General features: G+C 42.7%; 1 protein-coding gene across 1 annotated transcript; it reads right to left on the bottom strand.

Annotated features, from left to right (window-relative positions):
- Positions 1 to 6,283: 6,283 nt before the first annotated feature.
- Positions 6,284 to 10,752, bottom strand: LOC123991699 (G-protein coupled receptor 6-like). Its single transcript, XM_046293343.1, has 2 exons — positions 10,589 to 10,752; positions 6,284 to 7,689 (listed from the first exon to the last, which is right to left on the bottom strand). Exon 2 carries the CDS (start codon positions 7,672 to 7,674, stop codon positions 6,652 to 6,654), a length of 1,023 nt encoding a protein of 340 aa, XP_046149299.1. The 5' UTR covers positions 7,675 to 7,689; positions 10,589 to 10,752; the 3' UTR covers positions 6,284 to 6,651.
- Positions 10,753 to 18,307: the final 7,555 nt, after the last annotated feature.

The following is an 18,307-nucleotide window of genomic DNA, read 5'->3' as shown; positions in this document are numbered from 1 at the left end:
TACCTTTGATGATCTTTCATCAGAATGCAGTGGAAGGAGTCCTAGTTCCACAATAAATCATTGTTTTGTTCCATAATTTCCAATACTAGTGTCCAATTAGCTGTATTTGCTAGCACTTTCAGCTCACGTGCCCAAAAGCTGATTCTGGTCCAGGATAACTCGCACAAAAACTTCAAAAAGATATATTCCAGGTCGAATAAACAAACTGTTCAAACTAAGTAGATAATCAATATTCAGGATGTTATTTTCATATATATCCAATAACGTTCCAACCGGATCATACGTTTTCATCTATGTGAAATGGTGTTTTTTACATTGAATAAAAGGTATAGACTCAGAGCTAGAAAATGGTATATCATACACGGCATTTTTAATGAACAATGGGAAAGTTATTCTGCTTTGAAGGTTGCAACTTGTACACTCACTTTTGAGAAAATTGCCTTTGAATGTTTTGGTATCTAGTGAAGAGCTCTTCTTTGTCTACACCCATTCAGCATTGTTCACACCCCCTTAAGCTTTAGATCCACATATCTCTTTTTGCTCTCGGAGTGCATACTTGAAAACAGCCTAACCAGCTCTGCTGGAAACAATTTCATTACGCTTTTTAGAAGACATTTACCGAAACTGGCCATATTCAATGGGTGCTGTACACACGTAACGTAACGTTAGCTAACGAGCCAGTTAGCTAGTTACACAAAAACGAACAAAGTGCCAACAAAATCTAAAATTAGGCTCTAACTAGAAAAGCAACCAGCTCTGGGAAACAAATAATAACCTCTGCTAGGGAGCCAGCCAACTAACGTTAGCTAGCTAGCTAACAGTACACTTTAGCTTAAGACATATAGCTAGCTAGCTAAACAATAAATGTTGTTTACCGAGCTTGGTTCAAGATCACCCACGTCATGTAACGTTAGCTAATGAGCCAGCCAGTTAACGTTAGCTAGTTAAACAACAATGAACAACGTTCCAACAATGCCACGGTGCTAGGAGCTAACGAACCAGGTCCAATGTTAGCTAGATAACATAAAGCTTTAACTAGAAAAGTAAACGGCTCTGGGAAACAAATAATAATGTCAGCTAGGGAGCCAGCCAGCTAACTTTAGCTAGCTAGCTAACAGTACACTTTAGCTTGAAATGAAAACACTCTGTCAAAATTAGAAACATGTCATATCTGAAAATGTAGCTAGCTAACGCTAGACTATCTTACCTGTATACATCATTATGCATGATGGACGCGTCTACCGGTCATGAATGCCACACAACGGTTGGCCTTAGTTTTAAGACATAATCCGGAGACAAGTGTTTTCTCCATCTCTTTAGTTATCATACCCTAATTCCACTGATTTCAAAACTTGATCCTCCAGAAAGTGGAGAGCAACACTCACGCAGCTCCACTGCACAATATATTTTTTTTAAGCCGTGTTTAACAGGATTACCAACGCAGACTGACGAGCTCAAATAGACAGAAGCCTTGAATATGGCAGACTAATCCGAACTCCTCTCTCGGCATGTCCAGCACACTCATTATCTCAGCCAATCATGGCTAGTGGGAAGGTTGCTAGCCTTTTCTGTGACTTAACCAACAAGGCTCGTAATTTAACAATTGTATTTGTATTTACAGATGGCATACAAGTTTGTTATTAAGTCACATTAAAGTTCACATGTCCGAGAAGGCATTTCTATATTTTTTACGTTCAAACGGCTCTCCTGTGAAGTTTTGATGAGTGACATGCGCCTAGTTTCCTGAATTGGGTCACATTTGCTCAGGACTTTGTTGTCACTGCGGAAATGAAGGATTCTGCTGTTAATGATAATGCAGAGTATTTTCTGTTGCTGTTGACGCATATCCCACGGTAGTTATCCTCTTAGTCCGCCCCATCCCGGATCCGGGATCGTGACTACAGCCTCAAGCTCATTACCATAACGCAACATTAGCGATTTCTGAAAATTGCAAATTAAATGAAATAAATATGCCTATCCTCAAGCTTATCCTTTTCTTAACAATCCTGTCGTCTCAGATTTTCAAAATATGCTTTAGAACCAGAGAAAATCAATAATGTGTGTAAGAGTGGTGATAGCTAGCTTAGCATTTAGCGTTAGCATTTAGCACGCAACATTCACAAAAACCAGCAAAGGGATCAAATAAAATAATTTACCTTTGAAGAACTTCAGATGTTTCAATGAGGAGACTCTCAGTTACATAGCAGATGTCCAGTTTTTCCTGAAAGATGCTTGTGTAGGACACAACGTTCCGTTTTGTTACTATGCATTTGGCTACCGAAACTAACCGAAAATTCAGTCACCTAAACGTCAAACTTTTTCCGAATTAACTCCATAATATCGACTGAAACATGGAAAACGTTGTTTGAATCAATCCTCAAGGTGTTTTGTCATATATCTCTTCATTGAAATCCCTTCCCTGGAAGCGTGCATTCTTCTCTGATTCGGATGGAAAAATACTGGTACCTGACTTTTGCGCACCAATTTCCACGCAGACACCGTGCGGGACACTTGGTAATTGTAGGCTCTTATGGTCAATCTTCCAATGATATGCCTACAAATACGTCACAATGCTGCAGACACCTGGGGGAAACGATAGGAAGTGTCCGTTCATTCCTGTCGCATTCACAGCCATATAAGGAGATCATGGAAAACGTGCCTCCAGAAATCCTGTTGATTTCCTGGTCACTCAAACATCTTGGTTTTGCCTGTAGATTTTGTTCTATGGCCCTCACAGTGAAAATCTTTACAGTTCTGGAAACGTCAGAGTGTCTTCTTTCCAAAACTATCAATTCCAAGCATAGTCGAGCATCTTTTCGTGACAAAATATTGCGCTTAAAACGGGCATGTCTTTTTATCCAAAAATGAAATACTGCCCCTAGAGTCTTAACAGGTTATTGGGGTCCAATTTGTCTCTACTTTTGTGGATTGGGATAATCAGTCCTTGGATCCAAATACTGGGGATGATGCCAGAGCTGAGGATGATATTAAAAAGTTTTAGCGTAGCTACTTGGAATTTGTAGTTTGTATATTTTGTCATTTCATTTAGGATACCATCAAAAACAAAGGACTTTTTGGATTGAAGGGTTTGTATTTTGTCAGGTACTGTAGTTCATTCAATTTAATTTGAGAATCCAGAGGGTTCTGGTAGTCTTTAAATCAAATCAAATCAAATGTTATTTGTTACACGTGCCAATACAACAGGTGCTTGGAGTTAATAGAGTTAATCAAATATTTACTAAATAGCTAAAGTAAAAGAATCACAAGGTAACACAATAAATGTGGTACCGGTACCAAGTCAATGTGTGGGGTTACAGGTTAATCGAGGTCATTTGCAAAGTTAATATGCATAGATTATAAACAGCGAGCGTTACACCGAGGCCTGTACTCTGGAGCAGGATCGATTTGGAGGTCGTTCCTTCATGGTCTGAGGCGATGTGTCACAGCATCATCAGATTGAGCTTGTTGTCATTGCAGGCAATCTCAATGCTGTGCGTTACAGGGAAGACATCCTCCTCCCACATGTGGTACCATTCCTGCAGGCTCATCCTGACATGACCCTCCAGGGTGACAATACCACCAGCCATTGTGCTCGTTCTGTGTGTGATTTCCTGCATGTCAGTGTTCTGCCATGGCCAGCAAAGAGCCCAGATCTGAATCCCATTGAGCACGTCTGGGACCTGTTGGATCGGAGGGTGAGGGCTAGGGCCATTCCCCCCAGAAATGTCTGTGAACTTGCAGGTGCCTTGGTGGAATAGTGGGGTAACATCTCACAGCAAGAACTGGCAAATCTGGTGCAGTCCATGAGGAGGAGATGCACTGCTGTACTTAATGCAGCTGGTGGCCACACCAGATACTGACTGTTACTTTTGATTTTGACCCCCCCCTTTGTTTATGGACACATTATTTCATTTCTGCTAGTCACATGTCTGTGGAACTTGTTCAGTTTATGTCTTAGTTGGTGAATCTTGTTATGTTCATACAAATATTTACACAAGTTTGCTGAAAATAAACACAGTTGACAGTGAGAGGACGTTTCTTTTTTGCTGAGTTTATTTTAATTGACCATATTAGATTATAATTTTAATTGCACACACATTGATGTCAGACATGCGCCTAATCCATTGCTCGGTTGCTGATGACTGAGATGAATGAAGAAGCAGATTTCAGGAGCAGGACAAGACACCCTCCTTTTGACTGATAACTGATAGATGGGCATGTAAGTGATAGGCCTATCTGTCTTATATGATTACGATGGTGATAATGCTTCTTGACAGTGTCATAAAGTGTATTTTCTTAGTCCAAGTAAAGTGACGGGAAATGTGTATTTTCTACAAGCTATTTAAAATATGTAAAGAATTCATAACAACACCAACAAAGGATTTAAGAAACAAACTTTTAAACGAAAGGAAACTTCTCGGCAGGGATTTTTGGGAGGGGAATAAATGTGGGTTTTGACACTGATGTAGGTGTCATAACCAGCCATAAAATAATGCAATATATGTCACAACAGTTGTAAATATATGGGTCATGACAATGTTATGACCATATTATGACGGGTAATAACAAGTTATGTCAGCTGTTATGACATATTATGACATGGTTATGACTGTGTCATAACGTGTTATGCCACTGAGTGTCAAGTAAAGTGTTACCAAGAATGTGGTGCATTTTTCACAATTTTCCAATTTTCCACAATCAAGCTTGCTTTACGTTGTAATGAATGTGTAATAAAAGTGTGATACTTAATCGTTCTTGATCGTTCCTCCAGTTATTTGAGTTTTTCCTCTAACGTATTCTGTGCCTCTATAGTACAGTGTTATTGCCATCCATCTGTTTTGCTAGTTCCCCCTTTTCCTTTGTTAGGACCTCTATCTCTTTTGACTTAAAATGTTTTCATTTTAAAGATTAGTATTTATTTGCATGACCTCTGAAGGCACATTTGAAAGTCTCCCATGCAACGAGGGGCTCTGCTGTACCTATGTTATGCAGGAAAAAGTCTGTTATATATTTTTTTGTCTTGGTTAAGAACAGATTATTATCCAATATAAAATTAAATTAAAAAAATAACTACAGGTTTGGGTCAAATCCAATTCAACACAACACATCCTGAAACCCACTCTATTTTCAAGAATTGTGGTGGCGGCATCATGTTTTTGCATATGCTTGTCACCAGCAGGGACTGGGGAGTTTGTCAGGGTCAAAAGAAATATCAAAGGAACAAAGCCCAGGTTAGAGGAAAACCTGCCTCAGTCTTCTGAAAACCCTGCCTCAGTCTTCAGAAAACCCTGCCTCAGTCTTCTGAAAACCCTGGGATAGAGTTTTATTTCACAGCAGGACAATAACAAAAAATGTAATGCCAAAGACACACCAGAATAGCTTGCCAAGAGGTGTTGAGTGTTCCTAAGTGGTCCTGGTCCAGTCTCAGTCCTGACTCAAATGTGCTTAAGGTTTGAATATTGCTCTCCGTCAATGATTCTGAACCAAATTTACTGAGCTTGAGCAATTTGGACAAAGAAATGATGTATGTTGCCCTAAGAGTTGCGCAATGTTGGTAAAATCTTGTTCAGAATTATTCACAGCTCTTAGGGCTGCCAAAGGTGCTTACACCGAGTTTTAACTCTGGGGTGTGAAGACATACACAATCAAGGTTTTTAAAATTATTATTCATTTAAAAAATGTTAAAGAAATTGTCATTCACTTTGAAAATGTGGGGTAGAATGTGTAGATCGGAATGGAAAATAACGAAAATAATCCCTTTTAAGATGAAGGCACCGAAATGTGAAGACTTTGCAAGGGGGTATGTAGACTTTCACTATGTAATCCTTACATTATCATCTTGCTGCTGTAGCTTCACTCACCTCAGTCGATAAACATTCTACAAACACGTCAAAATTAGCTGATACATTATGCACTACTACATCACCAAGATGGATTAAAAACTCTAGTTTCATGTCAAGTCAAACAGCAGTTACCTAGCCATCTACAACCATCTTCCACCTCTGCAGTATTTTGAGAAAAATGTTTTGGTAGCCTAATTTAAGTTTTGGTAGCCTAAGACTTTGGTAGCCTAATTTAAATTGTTGGTGTTGAGCTAGGGTATAGAGACTTCCATACTCTGCCATACCCAATTGACACCCCTGAGTTGGAAGACAGGAAGATGCTGAGCAAAAAAGAAAACAACCCAGGTGCGGCAAAATAACACTTACAGAGAAACATGTGGCAGGAACACGAGGCGCACACTTATTTTCTCATTTTATTCATATACTCATCTCGTATAAAATGTACAATCAAATAGACAACTTAACAAAATCTAAAATTACCCACAGTACTGACAAATACAAAGTAGCAAATAACACCAACATATATAGGCCTATGCAATACTGCTTTGGCATTTCAAATACATTCAATAAAGTGCTAGTTTTTTAATTCTTTGATCATATAAATACATAATGTCATTATTTATTTTCTTTACAAAAGCTGTTGTTCACAGCATTTCAGACGTACTGTGTCCTTGTCTTCAGTCGCAATAAAGTGCAGATGCTTGTTAGACATACATTTCGTTTAAAGGATTTAATGGTCAACTGAAAGCGAATCATCGGTTGTCAACATGCACACGTACACACACATTTACGTTCACTCAGCACCCCTCTAAACTTCACTGGGTGACCTGGAGTGGATGGCTAAGTTGCTCTGAAAGCAGCCGCAGAAGAGGACGTAGAGCGAGCGCTGGATCTCGGCATTACGGTAGGCGTAGATGATTGGGTTGATCATGGAGTTGTAGGTGGCCGGAAGCAGCGTGGCATATGTGTATACCGACGGGTATTCGTGCTCTCCCACCAGGCAGTAGATGGCGAAGGGTAGCCAGCTCGAGCCGAAGGTGCCTAGAATGATGGCGAGCGTGGCCACACCCTTCTTGGTGGCCACGTAGTGCGATGTGGTGAAGAAGTGCTGTTGAAGAGCGATCTGGTGCGCGTGGCGGCACACGATCTTGCAGATCTTGAAGTAGAGGGTCAGCATGAGTATGAAGATTATGAAGAAAGAGACCGCCAACAATGTCACATTGCTGCGAGTGAGTGGGCGCACGATGCTACACAAGCTTGGGTCGTCCAGGCAGTTCCAGCCTAGCACAGGCAGCAGGCCCAGGCACAGAGACACGCCCCATGTGCTCACTAGCATCAGGTGCACGTAGTGGAGCGTCTTCTCTGAGAAGTAAGTCAGTGCGTTGTATAAAGAGAAGTACCGGTCCACTGTTATAGCCAGCAGGCTGCTTATGGACGCCGTGAAGGAGGCCACTAGGAACCCAACAGTAATAAGACTAATAGTCTCTGAGGAGAGGACGTACTGGAACACAAAGTTGAGGATTAATCCCATGCCTGCCAGTAAATCCGCTGTGGCTAGGCTTCCTACGAGCACGAACATGGGTGTGCGCAGGGTTGGCGTATAGAAGATGATAGCCACCACGATGGCGTTCTCGCAGGCGATGACAGTGCCCGACATGCAAAGCATGATATCCCACGGGTTGATGGGGAAGTCCAGAGGGGTGGTGGAGAGCCCCAGGCTGACATTGCGCTCTGGAAAGTTGGTCTCCATCCACGGGAGAGCCCCTCCAGCCACCACAACTGTCATTGCGGTGTCTTTACACAGGAAAGTCTTGTTCATGTCTGCGCACATGTCTGCTTTCCCCTCCTGAAGAGAGAATGAGATAGAGAGAGATTGTGGTTTAGTTTCACTAAGGAAAACCATGGCAACCATGACAGAGAGGGAGAAGCGTTCATCCATGTATGGGTAAGATAGTCTAGCTAGCTCAATTTTTTTATATTACACGTTTCTAATTTTGTCAAAGTAGTTTTCATTGCAAGTTAAAGCGTACTGTTAGCTAGTTAGCTAACATTACCTGTCTGGCTTACTAGCTAACACTACATGTATGATCTGTGTAGTAATATTATCCGTATTTCATAGCCATTTGCATTGCTATTTATAGCTAGCTAACATTGAACGGTACCCATAGTTGGTTACCTTTAGCTACCAGCAGATTCAGGTAGTAACATTATGAGTTGGGATTATGGTTCATTGTTAAGCTAGCTAACTAACTGCATGTCTAAACAAAAGACTCAACTATGCAAGTAACCATTTCACTGTTCCGTTTACACCTTCTCTATCCTGTGCATGTGACAAATGAACTTAGATTTGACTTGATATAGTCTGTGTTTACCAGAGTGAAGAAGAACATGACCTGCACCACTCTGGTACACTCTGAAATAGGGGTAGATAGCCAGAGGGAATTTACAAATGCATCCTTTGAATTTAGCGAGCTGTTTTAGCTTGCCACCACATCATGTATGTTGGATATATATGTTGGATATAATTGAATGTTCAATGCTAGCTAGTTTATGTTAAATGTTGCTTTCAGTGAGGGTTGGGTTTCTCTGAGAGCAATATAGCTAGAACTGGCTAACTAGCTAGATTATTTCTAGCTAAAAAGGTAGTTGGTCTGGAGCCTCATCTGCCTATGTGTCACAAATATTACCGAAGGTGACTCCCCTTCTTGTTCGGGTGGCGCTCGGCGGTCGTCGTCGCCGGTCTACTAGCTATCGCCGATCCGTTGTTCTGTGTTCGTTTAGTTTTGTCTAATTGGTAGCACCTGTTTCTAGTTTGATTGTTAGGATAGGGTATATATAGTCTGTTTAGCCCGCTTCTGTTTCGTGCGTGTCATGCTTTGTCATTGATTATCATGTCTTGTCTCTGTGCTTCCCTTCTATTCGTTTCCCTCTGCTGGTCTTATTAGGTTCTTTCCCTCTTTCTATCCCTCTCTCTCCCCTCCCTCTCTCCCTCTCTCGCTCTCTCTCTCTCTATCGTTCCGTTCCTGCTCCCAGCTGTTCCTCATTCTCCTAACTACCTCATTTACTCTTTTCACACCTGTCCCCTATTTTGCCCTCTGATTAGAGTCCCTATTTCTCCCTCTGTTTTCCGCTTCTGTCCTTGTCGGATCCTTGTATGATGTTCGCTGTTCTGTGTCCTTGTTCCGCCCTGTCGTGTTTTACCTTCTTCAGATGCTGCGTGTGAGCAGGTGTCAATGTCAGCTACGGCCGGTGCCTTCCCGAAGCGACCTGCAGTCTGTGGTCGCGTCTCCAGTCATTCCTCTCTACTGACGAGTGGATTTCAGTTTTCCTGTTTTTGCTTTCACCTAGATAATATCCAGGATTATCGCTTTTGTCTAAGACTGGAATAAAGACTCTGTTTTCGTAAAGTCGCTTTTGGGTCCTCATTCACCTGCATAACAGTGCGGGCTTGTTCGTCTGTTTTGTTGGTTGAGTGTATTTTGTTGTATTTTGGGTTACACGCTGTCCGGTTATATTTCTGTTCATTTGTGTTTTCACTTTGTACATGTTGTGTTTCGGGACATTAAAGCGTGTTGTTTTTCCCACATCTTTGCTCTCTGCGCCTGACTCCACACCTCTTCACTCATAATTGTGACACTATGGACAGACCACAGCCAATGTAAGTTAGTCTTTTGTATAATTTAGTTAGCTAGTTCCTGAACATTAACCCCTTGTTCTTCATCTTGTGTGGAATAGTTTCACTGACTCTCTGTCTCTGCATTATCCACAGGGTAACTGTCAACTTGTGAGTTAAGGTTAACTTGTGAGGTAATGAAATCTGCATTGTAAGCATCAATTTGATGTTCATGAACATTAACCTGGAATTCTTCATCTTGTGTGGAATTTCATTTTTCTCTCATTATCCAGGGTTAACTCAAATAGTCTGTGTAGCTATTGTCTTAGCTATTTATTTGAAATATACACTGAGTGTACAAACATTAGGAACACCTGCTCTTTCCATGACATAGACTGACCAGGTGAATCCAGGTGAAAGCTAGGATCCCTTATTGATGTCACCTCTTAAATCCACTTCAACCAATGTTGAAGGTGAGGAGACAGGTTAAAGAAGGATTTTTAAGCCTTGAAACGATTGAGACATGGATTGTGTATGTGTGCCATTCAGAGGTTGAATGAGCACAGTCCACCACCCAAAGGACATCCAGCCAACTGTGGGAAGCATTGGAGTCAACATTGGGCAGCATCCCTATGGAAGGCTTTCAACACCGACAAATTGAGGATGGTTCTGTGGGTAAAAGGAGGGGTTCAAGTCAATATTAGGAAGGTGTTCCTAATGTTTTGTACACTCTGTGTATGTCACTATATTAGGCTTATGTATGGGTGGACAGCAAAGTAGGAGCCATCCATGGTGCTGAAACTTGGGCAACTTAATAACTGCAGGGTAAAAACTTCAACCCTGATTCATTAAAACCTCACAAAAGACAGATATCTAAAACTGTTATGACAATACGGTAATGTGTCCAAGTTTAAAGACCACAGGAACAGCAGCACTCGAGGAGCTATCCATGGTGCTGAAACTTGAAACTGAGTAATAGGCTATGTTCGTGGATAAAACTTCAACCCTGTCCCACTTAACTCCCCAAAACGAAACAAACTGATAAACAATATTATCATAAGTCAATTAATGAGCATACCTTCTATTCACCAAGTTTAAGTTTCCATGTAAAAGGACGATGTAGGTTACCTACCTTCGTTTCACACAGCGCTTTAGGAGAAAACCGTCTTTATAGAAAAGCAAAACCGTGCCTTTCTTCGAAACCACTGAGGTACAGCCCTCGTTTTTGTTCTGTTTCCCTCGCATGGGCGAGACAGCGAGGGCAGGTGAAGCATGGACACGCGCGGGGAGAGTGACTGAAGCTCGATAGCCAGAACCGTAAAGACTAACGTCAGCGAGCGGTGGAGCGTTATTAAACCCAAGTGACGTCAGGCCCATTGTAGAGCGCGAGAGAGAGAGCTGAGAAGTCCGCCTCGCGATCACATGCTCAAAGGGAACCTCTACACCTGCCTGATGTGTTGATGTGAGGCGATAGATGACTGAGATTGAATTTGTGGAGCGGGAATACAGCTACTGTATGTATTGACTCTCATGGGCCAGGGAAGATGTTTTGGTGTGGGGGTGCTGAGATAATTTTTTCTCGCTGCGCTGCTGACGACTATGTTTGTACACTCATAGTGTAGTAATAGAGGGTTCAACACAGCACCACCACTACTATACCCCCCTTAGTGCTGCTCCACGTGTTACCAGGCCTTAACAGGCAGGCTGTAGAGGAATCAGTCAGCAGTCCATCTTTTCTGGAAGTAGATCCTGTTATGTTAGTCCTGCACTACCCTCTCCAGTCTACTCCACAAAACAGTTTAAATGGCAAGCGTGGTAACCAACATTTAGACTGGTGTCCAAGCTTACTGTACTACTCATTATGTAATGCAGTGAGGACAAGTTGCAGCCCCCCTTTTGTCAGCCAGCAGACCAGTTAAAAGTTTCGACACATCTAATCATTCAAGGGTTTTTCTTTATTTTTTACTATTTTCGACATTGTAGAATAATCGTGAAGACATCAAAACTATGAAATAACACACATGCAATCATGTAGAAATAAAAAAAGTGTTTAACCTGTTACTCCTACCCCCTACTGTTTCGAACATTCTGTTAAAAATCGCGCAACATTTCAGCGCCCTGCTACTCATGCCAGGAATATAGTATATGCATATGATTAGTATGTGTGGATAGCGAACACTCTGATGTTTCTAAAAATGGTTAAATCACGGCTGTGACTTTAACAGAACGTGAGTTTCATCGAATAGCGCAGGAAAAACCTGATCACTGAAAATGGAAATAAATATCCTTGCGCTTACTTCGAGGATTTGTTCAAAGTGAACCGAATTACATGAGACCGAGGTTTCAGCGCCTACAGCTACCACACGTTGTCTGGAGTCTTTGATTCGCAATTGATTCTTGGTCTAACCGGTTCAAGGGAACTCCTTCCCTGCTGTCTCCGACCGGATGTTTTGGTCGAGCTCTCTCCGGCCATGTTTTTTTCCAGATGACACTATAGAAGTTACATCATCTCCTGATTAATTTTATCACTTATTAACGTGTACTAATACCTAAAGTTGCATTACAAAAGTATTTCGAAGTGTTTTGTGAAAGTTTATCGTCGACTTTTTGAATTTTAAAAAATGACGTTACGTTATGAAACGCTCTTTTTTCCGTTTATCATACAGTCTACATAGAACGATATCTAGGCTATATATGGACCGATTTAATCGAAAAATACCCAATAGTGATTATGGGACATCTAGGAGTGCCAACAAAGAAGATGGTCAAAGGTAATGAATGTTTTATATTTTATTGTGCGGTTTGTGTAGCGCCGAATATGCTAATTATTTTGTTTACGTCCCCTGCGGGTCTTTTGTGGTGTTATATGCTATCAGATAATAGCTTCTCATGCTTTCGCCGAAAAGCATTTTAAAAATCTGACTTGTTGCCTGGATTCACAACGAGTGTAGCTTTAATTCAATACCCTGCATGTGTATTTTAATGAACGTTTGAGTTTTAACTAATACTATTAGCATTTAGCATAGCACATTTGCATTTCCAGAGCTCTAGATGGGACGCCTGCGTGCCAGGTAGGAGCAAGTGGTTTTAACAAATCAAAATATATTTAATATTTTAGATTCTTCAAAGTAGCCACTCTTTGCCTTGATGACATCTTTGCACACTCTTGGCATTCTCTCAACCAGGTTTACCTGTATTGCTTTTCCAACGGTCTTGAAGGAGTTGGTCTGCTTTTCCTTCACTCTGCGGTCCAACTCATCCCAAACCATCTCAAATTGGTTGAGGTCGGGTGATTGTGGAAGCCAGGTCATTTGATGCAGCACTCCATCACACTCCTTCTTGGTAAAATAGCCTGTATACAGCCTGGAGGTGTGTTGGGTCATTGTCCTGTTGAAAAACAAATCACAGTCCCACTAAGCCCAAACCAGATGGGATGGAGAATCACTGTAGAATGCTGTGGTAGCCATGCTGGTTAAGTGTGCCTTGAATTCTAAATAAATCACAGACAGTGTCACTAGCAAAGCACCCCCACACCCTCACAATGATCCTTGTGAGAGATTATCTCACAAACACATGGCAGTTGGAACCATAAATCCCAAATTTGTACTCATCAGACCAAAGGACAGATTTAAACCGGTCCAATGTCCAATGCTCGTGTTTCTTGGCCCCCGCAAGTCTCTTCTTATTGGTGTCCTTTAGTAGTGGTTTCTATGCAGCAATTCGAACATACAGGCCTGATTCACACAGTCTCCTCTGAACAGATGATGTTGAGATGTGTCTGTTACTTGAACTCAGTGAAACATTTATTTCGCCTGCAATTTCTGAGGCTGGTAACTCTAATGAATGTATTCTCTGCAGCAGAGGTAACTCCGGGTCTTCCTTTCCTGTGGCGGTCCTCATGAGAGCCAATTTGATCAAACCTCTTGATGTTTTTTTGACTGCACTTGAAGAAACATTCAAAGTTCTTGAAATGTTCCAGGTTGACTGACCTTCATGTCTTAAAGTAATGATGGGATATCGTTTCTCTTTGCTATTTGAGCTCTTCTTGCCATAATATGGACTTGACCTTTTACCAAATAGGGCTATCTTCTGTATACCGCCCTTACCTTGTCACAACACAACTGATTGGCTCAAACGTATTAAGAAGGAAATAAATTCCACAACTTAACTTTTAGCAAGGCACACCTGTTAATTGAAATGCATTCCAAGTGACTACCTCATGAAGCTGGTTGAGAGAATGCTAAGAGTGTGCAAGCTGTCATCAATGCAAAGGGTGGCTACTTTGAAGAACCTCAAATATAAAATATATTTTGATTTGTTTGTTGGTTACTACATAATTCTCCATATGTTATTTCATGATTTTGATGTCTTCACTATCATTCTACAATGTAGAAAATGGTAAAGATAAAGAAAAACCCTGAAAATGAGTAGGTGTGTCCAATCTTTTGACCGGTACTGTATGTTGAAGAGGGTGGGGCTCAAGCTGCATCCCTGTCTCACCATGAGAAAAGAAATCTGTGTTTTTTTGCCAATTTTAACCATACACTTGTTTTTGTAAATGGATTGTAAATGGATTCCATCAACTTATATAGCAGACCCTCATGCAAAATTGAGTCACACGCTTTTTTGAAATCAACAAAGCAAGACTTGGCTTTTGTTTAGTTTGTCAATTTGTATTTATATATTTTTATTTCATCTTTATTAAACTAGGCAAGTCAGTTAAGAACAAATTCTTACTTAGAATGACGGCCTACCAAAAGGCAAAAGGCCTCTGGGATTAAAATGATATATATATAAATTAATATCACCATAGCAGCATCCACTCGTAGCACGCACTCCAGCAGGTATATCTCACTGGTCACCCCCAAAGCCAATTCCTCCTTTGGTCGTCTTTCCTTCCAGTTCTCTGTTGCCCATGACTGGAATGAATTGCAAAAATCTCTGAAACTGGAGACTCAAATCTCCCTCACTAGCTTTAAGCATCAGCTGTCAGAGCAGCTTTCAGATCACTGCACCTGTACATAGCCCATCTGTAAACAGCCCATCTACCTACCTCATCCCCATACTGGTATTTATAACTTACCTAATTTGCACTCACTGTATATATACTTTTTGTTTTATTTTGTTCTACTGTATTATTGACTGTATGTTTTGTTTATTCCATGTGTAACTCAGTGTTGTTGTATGTGTCAAATTGCTACGCTTTATCTTGGCCAGGTCGCAGTCGCAAATGAGAACTTGTTCTCAACTAGCCTACCTGGTGAAATAAATAAAAATAAATAAATAGAGGACAAAACACACATCACACCAAGAGAGACACCACAACACTACATAAAGAGAGACCTAATACAACAACATAGCAGGGCAGCAACACGTGACAACACAGCATGGTAGCAACACAACATGGTTGCAGCACAAAACATGGAACAAACATTATTGGGCACAGATAACAGCACAGAGGGCAAGAAGGTAGAGACAAAAATACATCACACAAAGCAGCCACAACTGTCAGTAAGTGTGTCCATGATTGAGTCTTTGAATGAAGAGTTTGAGATATAACTGTCCAGTTTGTATTGGTATTTGTATTTTTTAGGATCCTCATTAGCTGCTGCCAAAGCGCAAGCTCTTCTTCCTGGGGACCAGCAAAATTAAGGCAGTTCATACCATTTTAAAACATCTTAGGGATAGGCGCTAGCGGACACCAGCCGACAACATCTGGTGAAATTGGAGGGCGCACATTTCAAAGATTCATGAACATACAAGTGTCTTATATCATTTTAAAGCTTAAATTCTTGTTAATCTAACTGTGTTGTCCGATTTCAAATAGACTTCACGGCGAAACATACCATGCGATTGTCTGAGGACGGCGCCCCTAATCAACATATTTTTCAATCAGCACATGCTTCACAAAATAGCAATTTAAATAAATCACTTACTTTTGAAGATCTTCCTCTGTTTGCAATCCCAAGGGTCCCAGCTACCGTATGAATGGTCGTTTTCTTAAATAAAATCCTTCTTTATATCCCAAAAAGACAGTTTAGTTGGCGATTTCAGTAATGCACTCGTTCAACATGCAGACAAAGGAGTCCAAAAAGCTACCACTAAACTGTGTCCAAACATGTTATGCTGGTGAATGAGGACCCAAAAGCGACTTAACAGAAACAGAGTCTTTATTTCAGTCTTTAACAAAAACGATAATCCTGGATATATCTCAGGTAAAGTCAAAACAGGAAAACTGAAATCCTCTAGTCAGTAGAGGGGAACTACTGGAGATGCGACCACAGACTGCAGGTCGCTTCGGGAAGGCCCAGGCCGTAGCTGATCTAGACACCTGCTCACACGCAGCATCTGAAGAAGGCAAAAACACGACAGGGCGGAAATAAGGACACAGAACAGCAAACATCAAACAAGGATCCGACAAGGACAGAAGCGGAAACAGAGGGAGAAAAAGGGACTCTAATCAGAGGGCAAAATAGGGGACAGGTGTGAAAGAGTAAATGAGGTAGTTAAGAGAATGAGGAACAGCTGGGAGCAGGAACGGAACGATAGAGAGAGAGAGAGAGAGAGGGAGAGAGGGAGAGAGGGAGGGGGAGAGAGAGGGATAGAAAGAGGGAAAGAACCTAATAAGACCAGCAGGGGGAAACAAATAGAAAGGGAAGCACAGGGACAAGACATGACAATCAATGACAAAACATGACAGTACCCACCCACTCACCGAGCGCCTCCTGGCGCACTCGAGGAGGAACCCTGGCGGCAACGGAGGAAATCATCAATCAATGAACGGTCCAGCACGTCCCGAGATGGAACCCAACTCCTCTCCTCAGGACCGTAACCCTCCCAATCCACTAAGTACTGGTGGCCACGTCCCCGAGAACGCATGTCCATGATCTTCCGTACCCTGTAAATAGGTGCGCCCTCGACAAGGACGGGGGGGAGACGAACGGGGCGCGAAGAAAAGGCTTGACACAGGAGACATGGAAGACTGGGTGGACGCGACGAAGATGTCGCGGAAGAAGCAGTCGCACTGCGACAGGATTGACGACCTGAGAAACACGGAACGGACCAATGAACCGCGGAGTCAACTTGCGAGAAGCTGTCGTAAGGGGAAGGTTACGAGTGGAAAGCCACACTCTCTGACCGCGACAATACCTAGGACTCTTAATCCTACGTTTATTGGCGGCTCTCACAGTCTGCGCCCTGTAACGGCAAAGTGCAATCCTGACCCTCCTCCAGGTGCGCTCACAACGTTGGACAAAAGCCTGAGCGGAGGGAACGCTGGACTCGGCGAGCTGGGACGAGAACAGAGGAGGCTGGTACCCAAGACTACTCTGAAAAGGAGATAGCCCGGTAGCAGACGAAGGAAGCGAGTTGTGAGCGTATTCTGCCCAGGGGAGCTGTTCTGCCCAAGACGCAGGGTTTCTAAAAGAAAGGCTGCGTAATATGCGACCAATCGTCTGATTGGCCCGTTCTGCTTGACCGTTAGACTGGGGATGAAAACCGGAAGAGAGACTGACGGAAGCACCAATCAAACGACAGAACTCCCTCCAAAACTGTGACGTGAATTGCGGACCTCTGTCCGAAACGTCGTCTAACGGAAGGCCATGAATTCTGAACACATTCTCAATGATGATTTGTGCCGTCTCCTTAGCGGAAGGAAGCTTAGCGAGGGGAATAAAATGAGCTGCCTTAGAGAACCTATCGACAACCGTAAGAATCACAGTCTTCCCCGCAGACGAAGGCAGACCGGTAATAAAGTCTAAGGCGATGTGAGACCATGGTCGAGAAGGAATGGGAAGCGGTCTAAGACGACCGGCAGGAAGGGAGTTACCTGACTTAGTCTGCGCGCAGTCCGAACAAGCAGCCACGAAACGGCGCGTGTCACGCTCCTGAGTAGGCCACCAAAACCGCTGGCGAATAGAAGCAAGCGTACCCCGAACGCCGGGGTGGCCAGCTAACTTGGCAGAGTGAGCCCACTGAAGAACAGCCAGACGAGTAGAGACAGGAACGAAAAGAAGGTTACTAGGACAAGCGCGCGGCGACGCAGTGTGAGTGAGTGCTTGCTTTACCTGTCTCTCAATTCCCCAGACAGTCAACCCGACAACACGCCCTTCAGGGAGAATCCCCTCGGGGTCGGTAGAAGCTACAGAATAACTAAAGAGACGGGAGAAGGCATCAGGCTTGGTGTTCTTATTTCCCGGGCGATAAGAAATAACGAACTCGAAACGAGCGAAAAACAACGCCCAACGAGCTTGACGTGCATTGAGTCGTTTGGCAGAACGGATGTACTCAAGGTTCTTATGGTCAGTCCAAACGACAAAAGGGACGGTCGCACCCTCCAACCACTGTCGCCATTCGCCTAGGGCTAAGCGGATGGCGAGCAGTTCGCGGTTACCCACATCATAGTTGCGTTCCGATGGCGACAGGCGATGAGAAAAATAAGCGCAAGGATGGACCTTATCGTCAGAATGGAAGCGCTGGGACAGAATGGCTCCCACGCCCACCTCTGAAGCGTCAACCTCGACAATGAATTGTTTAGTGACGTCAGGAGTAACAAGGATAGGAGCGGATGTAAAACGCTTCTTGAGGAGATCAAAAGCTCCCTGGGCGGAACCGGACCACTTAAAGCACGTCTTGACAGAAGTAAGAGCTGTGAGAGGGGCAGCCACTTGACCGAAATTACGAATGAAACGCCGATAGAAATTTGCGAAACCGAGAAAGCGCTGCAACTCGACACGTGACTTAGAACGGGCCAATCGCTGACAGCCTGGACCTTAGCGGGATCCATCTGAATGCCTTCAGCGGAAATAACAGAACCGAGAAATGTGACAGAGGAGACATGAAAGGCGCACTT

Source organism: Oncorhynchus gorbuscha, linkage group LG12, assembly GCF_021184085.1.
Source record: "Oncorhynchus gorbuscha isolate QuinsamMale2020 ecotype Even-year linkage group LG12, OgorEven_v1.0, whole genome shotgun sequence".
Classification (NCBI taxonomy): Eukaryota; Metazoa; Chordata; class Actinopteri; order Salmoniformes; family Salmonidae; genus Oncorhynchus; species Oncorhynchus gorbuscha.
This window is presented reverse-complemented; position numbering and strand designations above follow the sequence as displayed.

What these genes read in the sequence shown, in the direction of transcription:
- LOC123991699 (XM_046293343.1), bottom strand. Translation starts at nt 7,674, where the DNA reads ATGTGCGCAGACATGAACAAGACTTTCCTGTGTAAAGACACCGCAATG.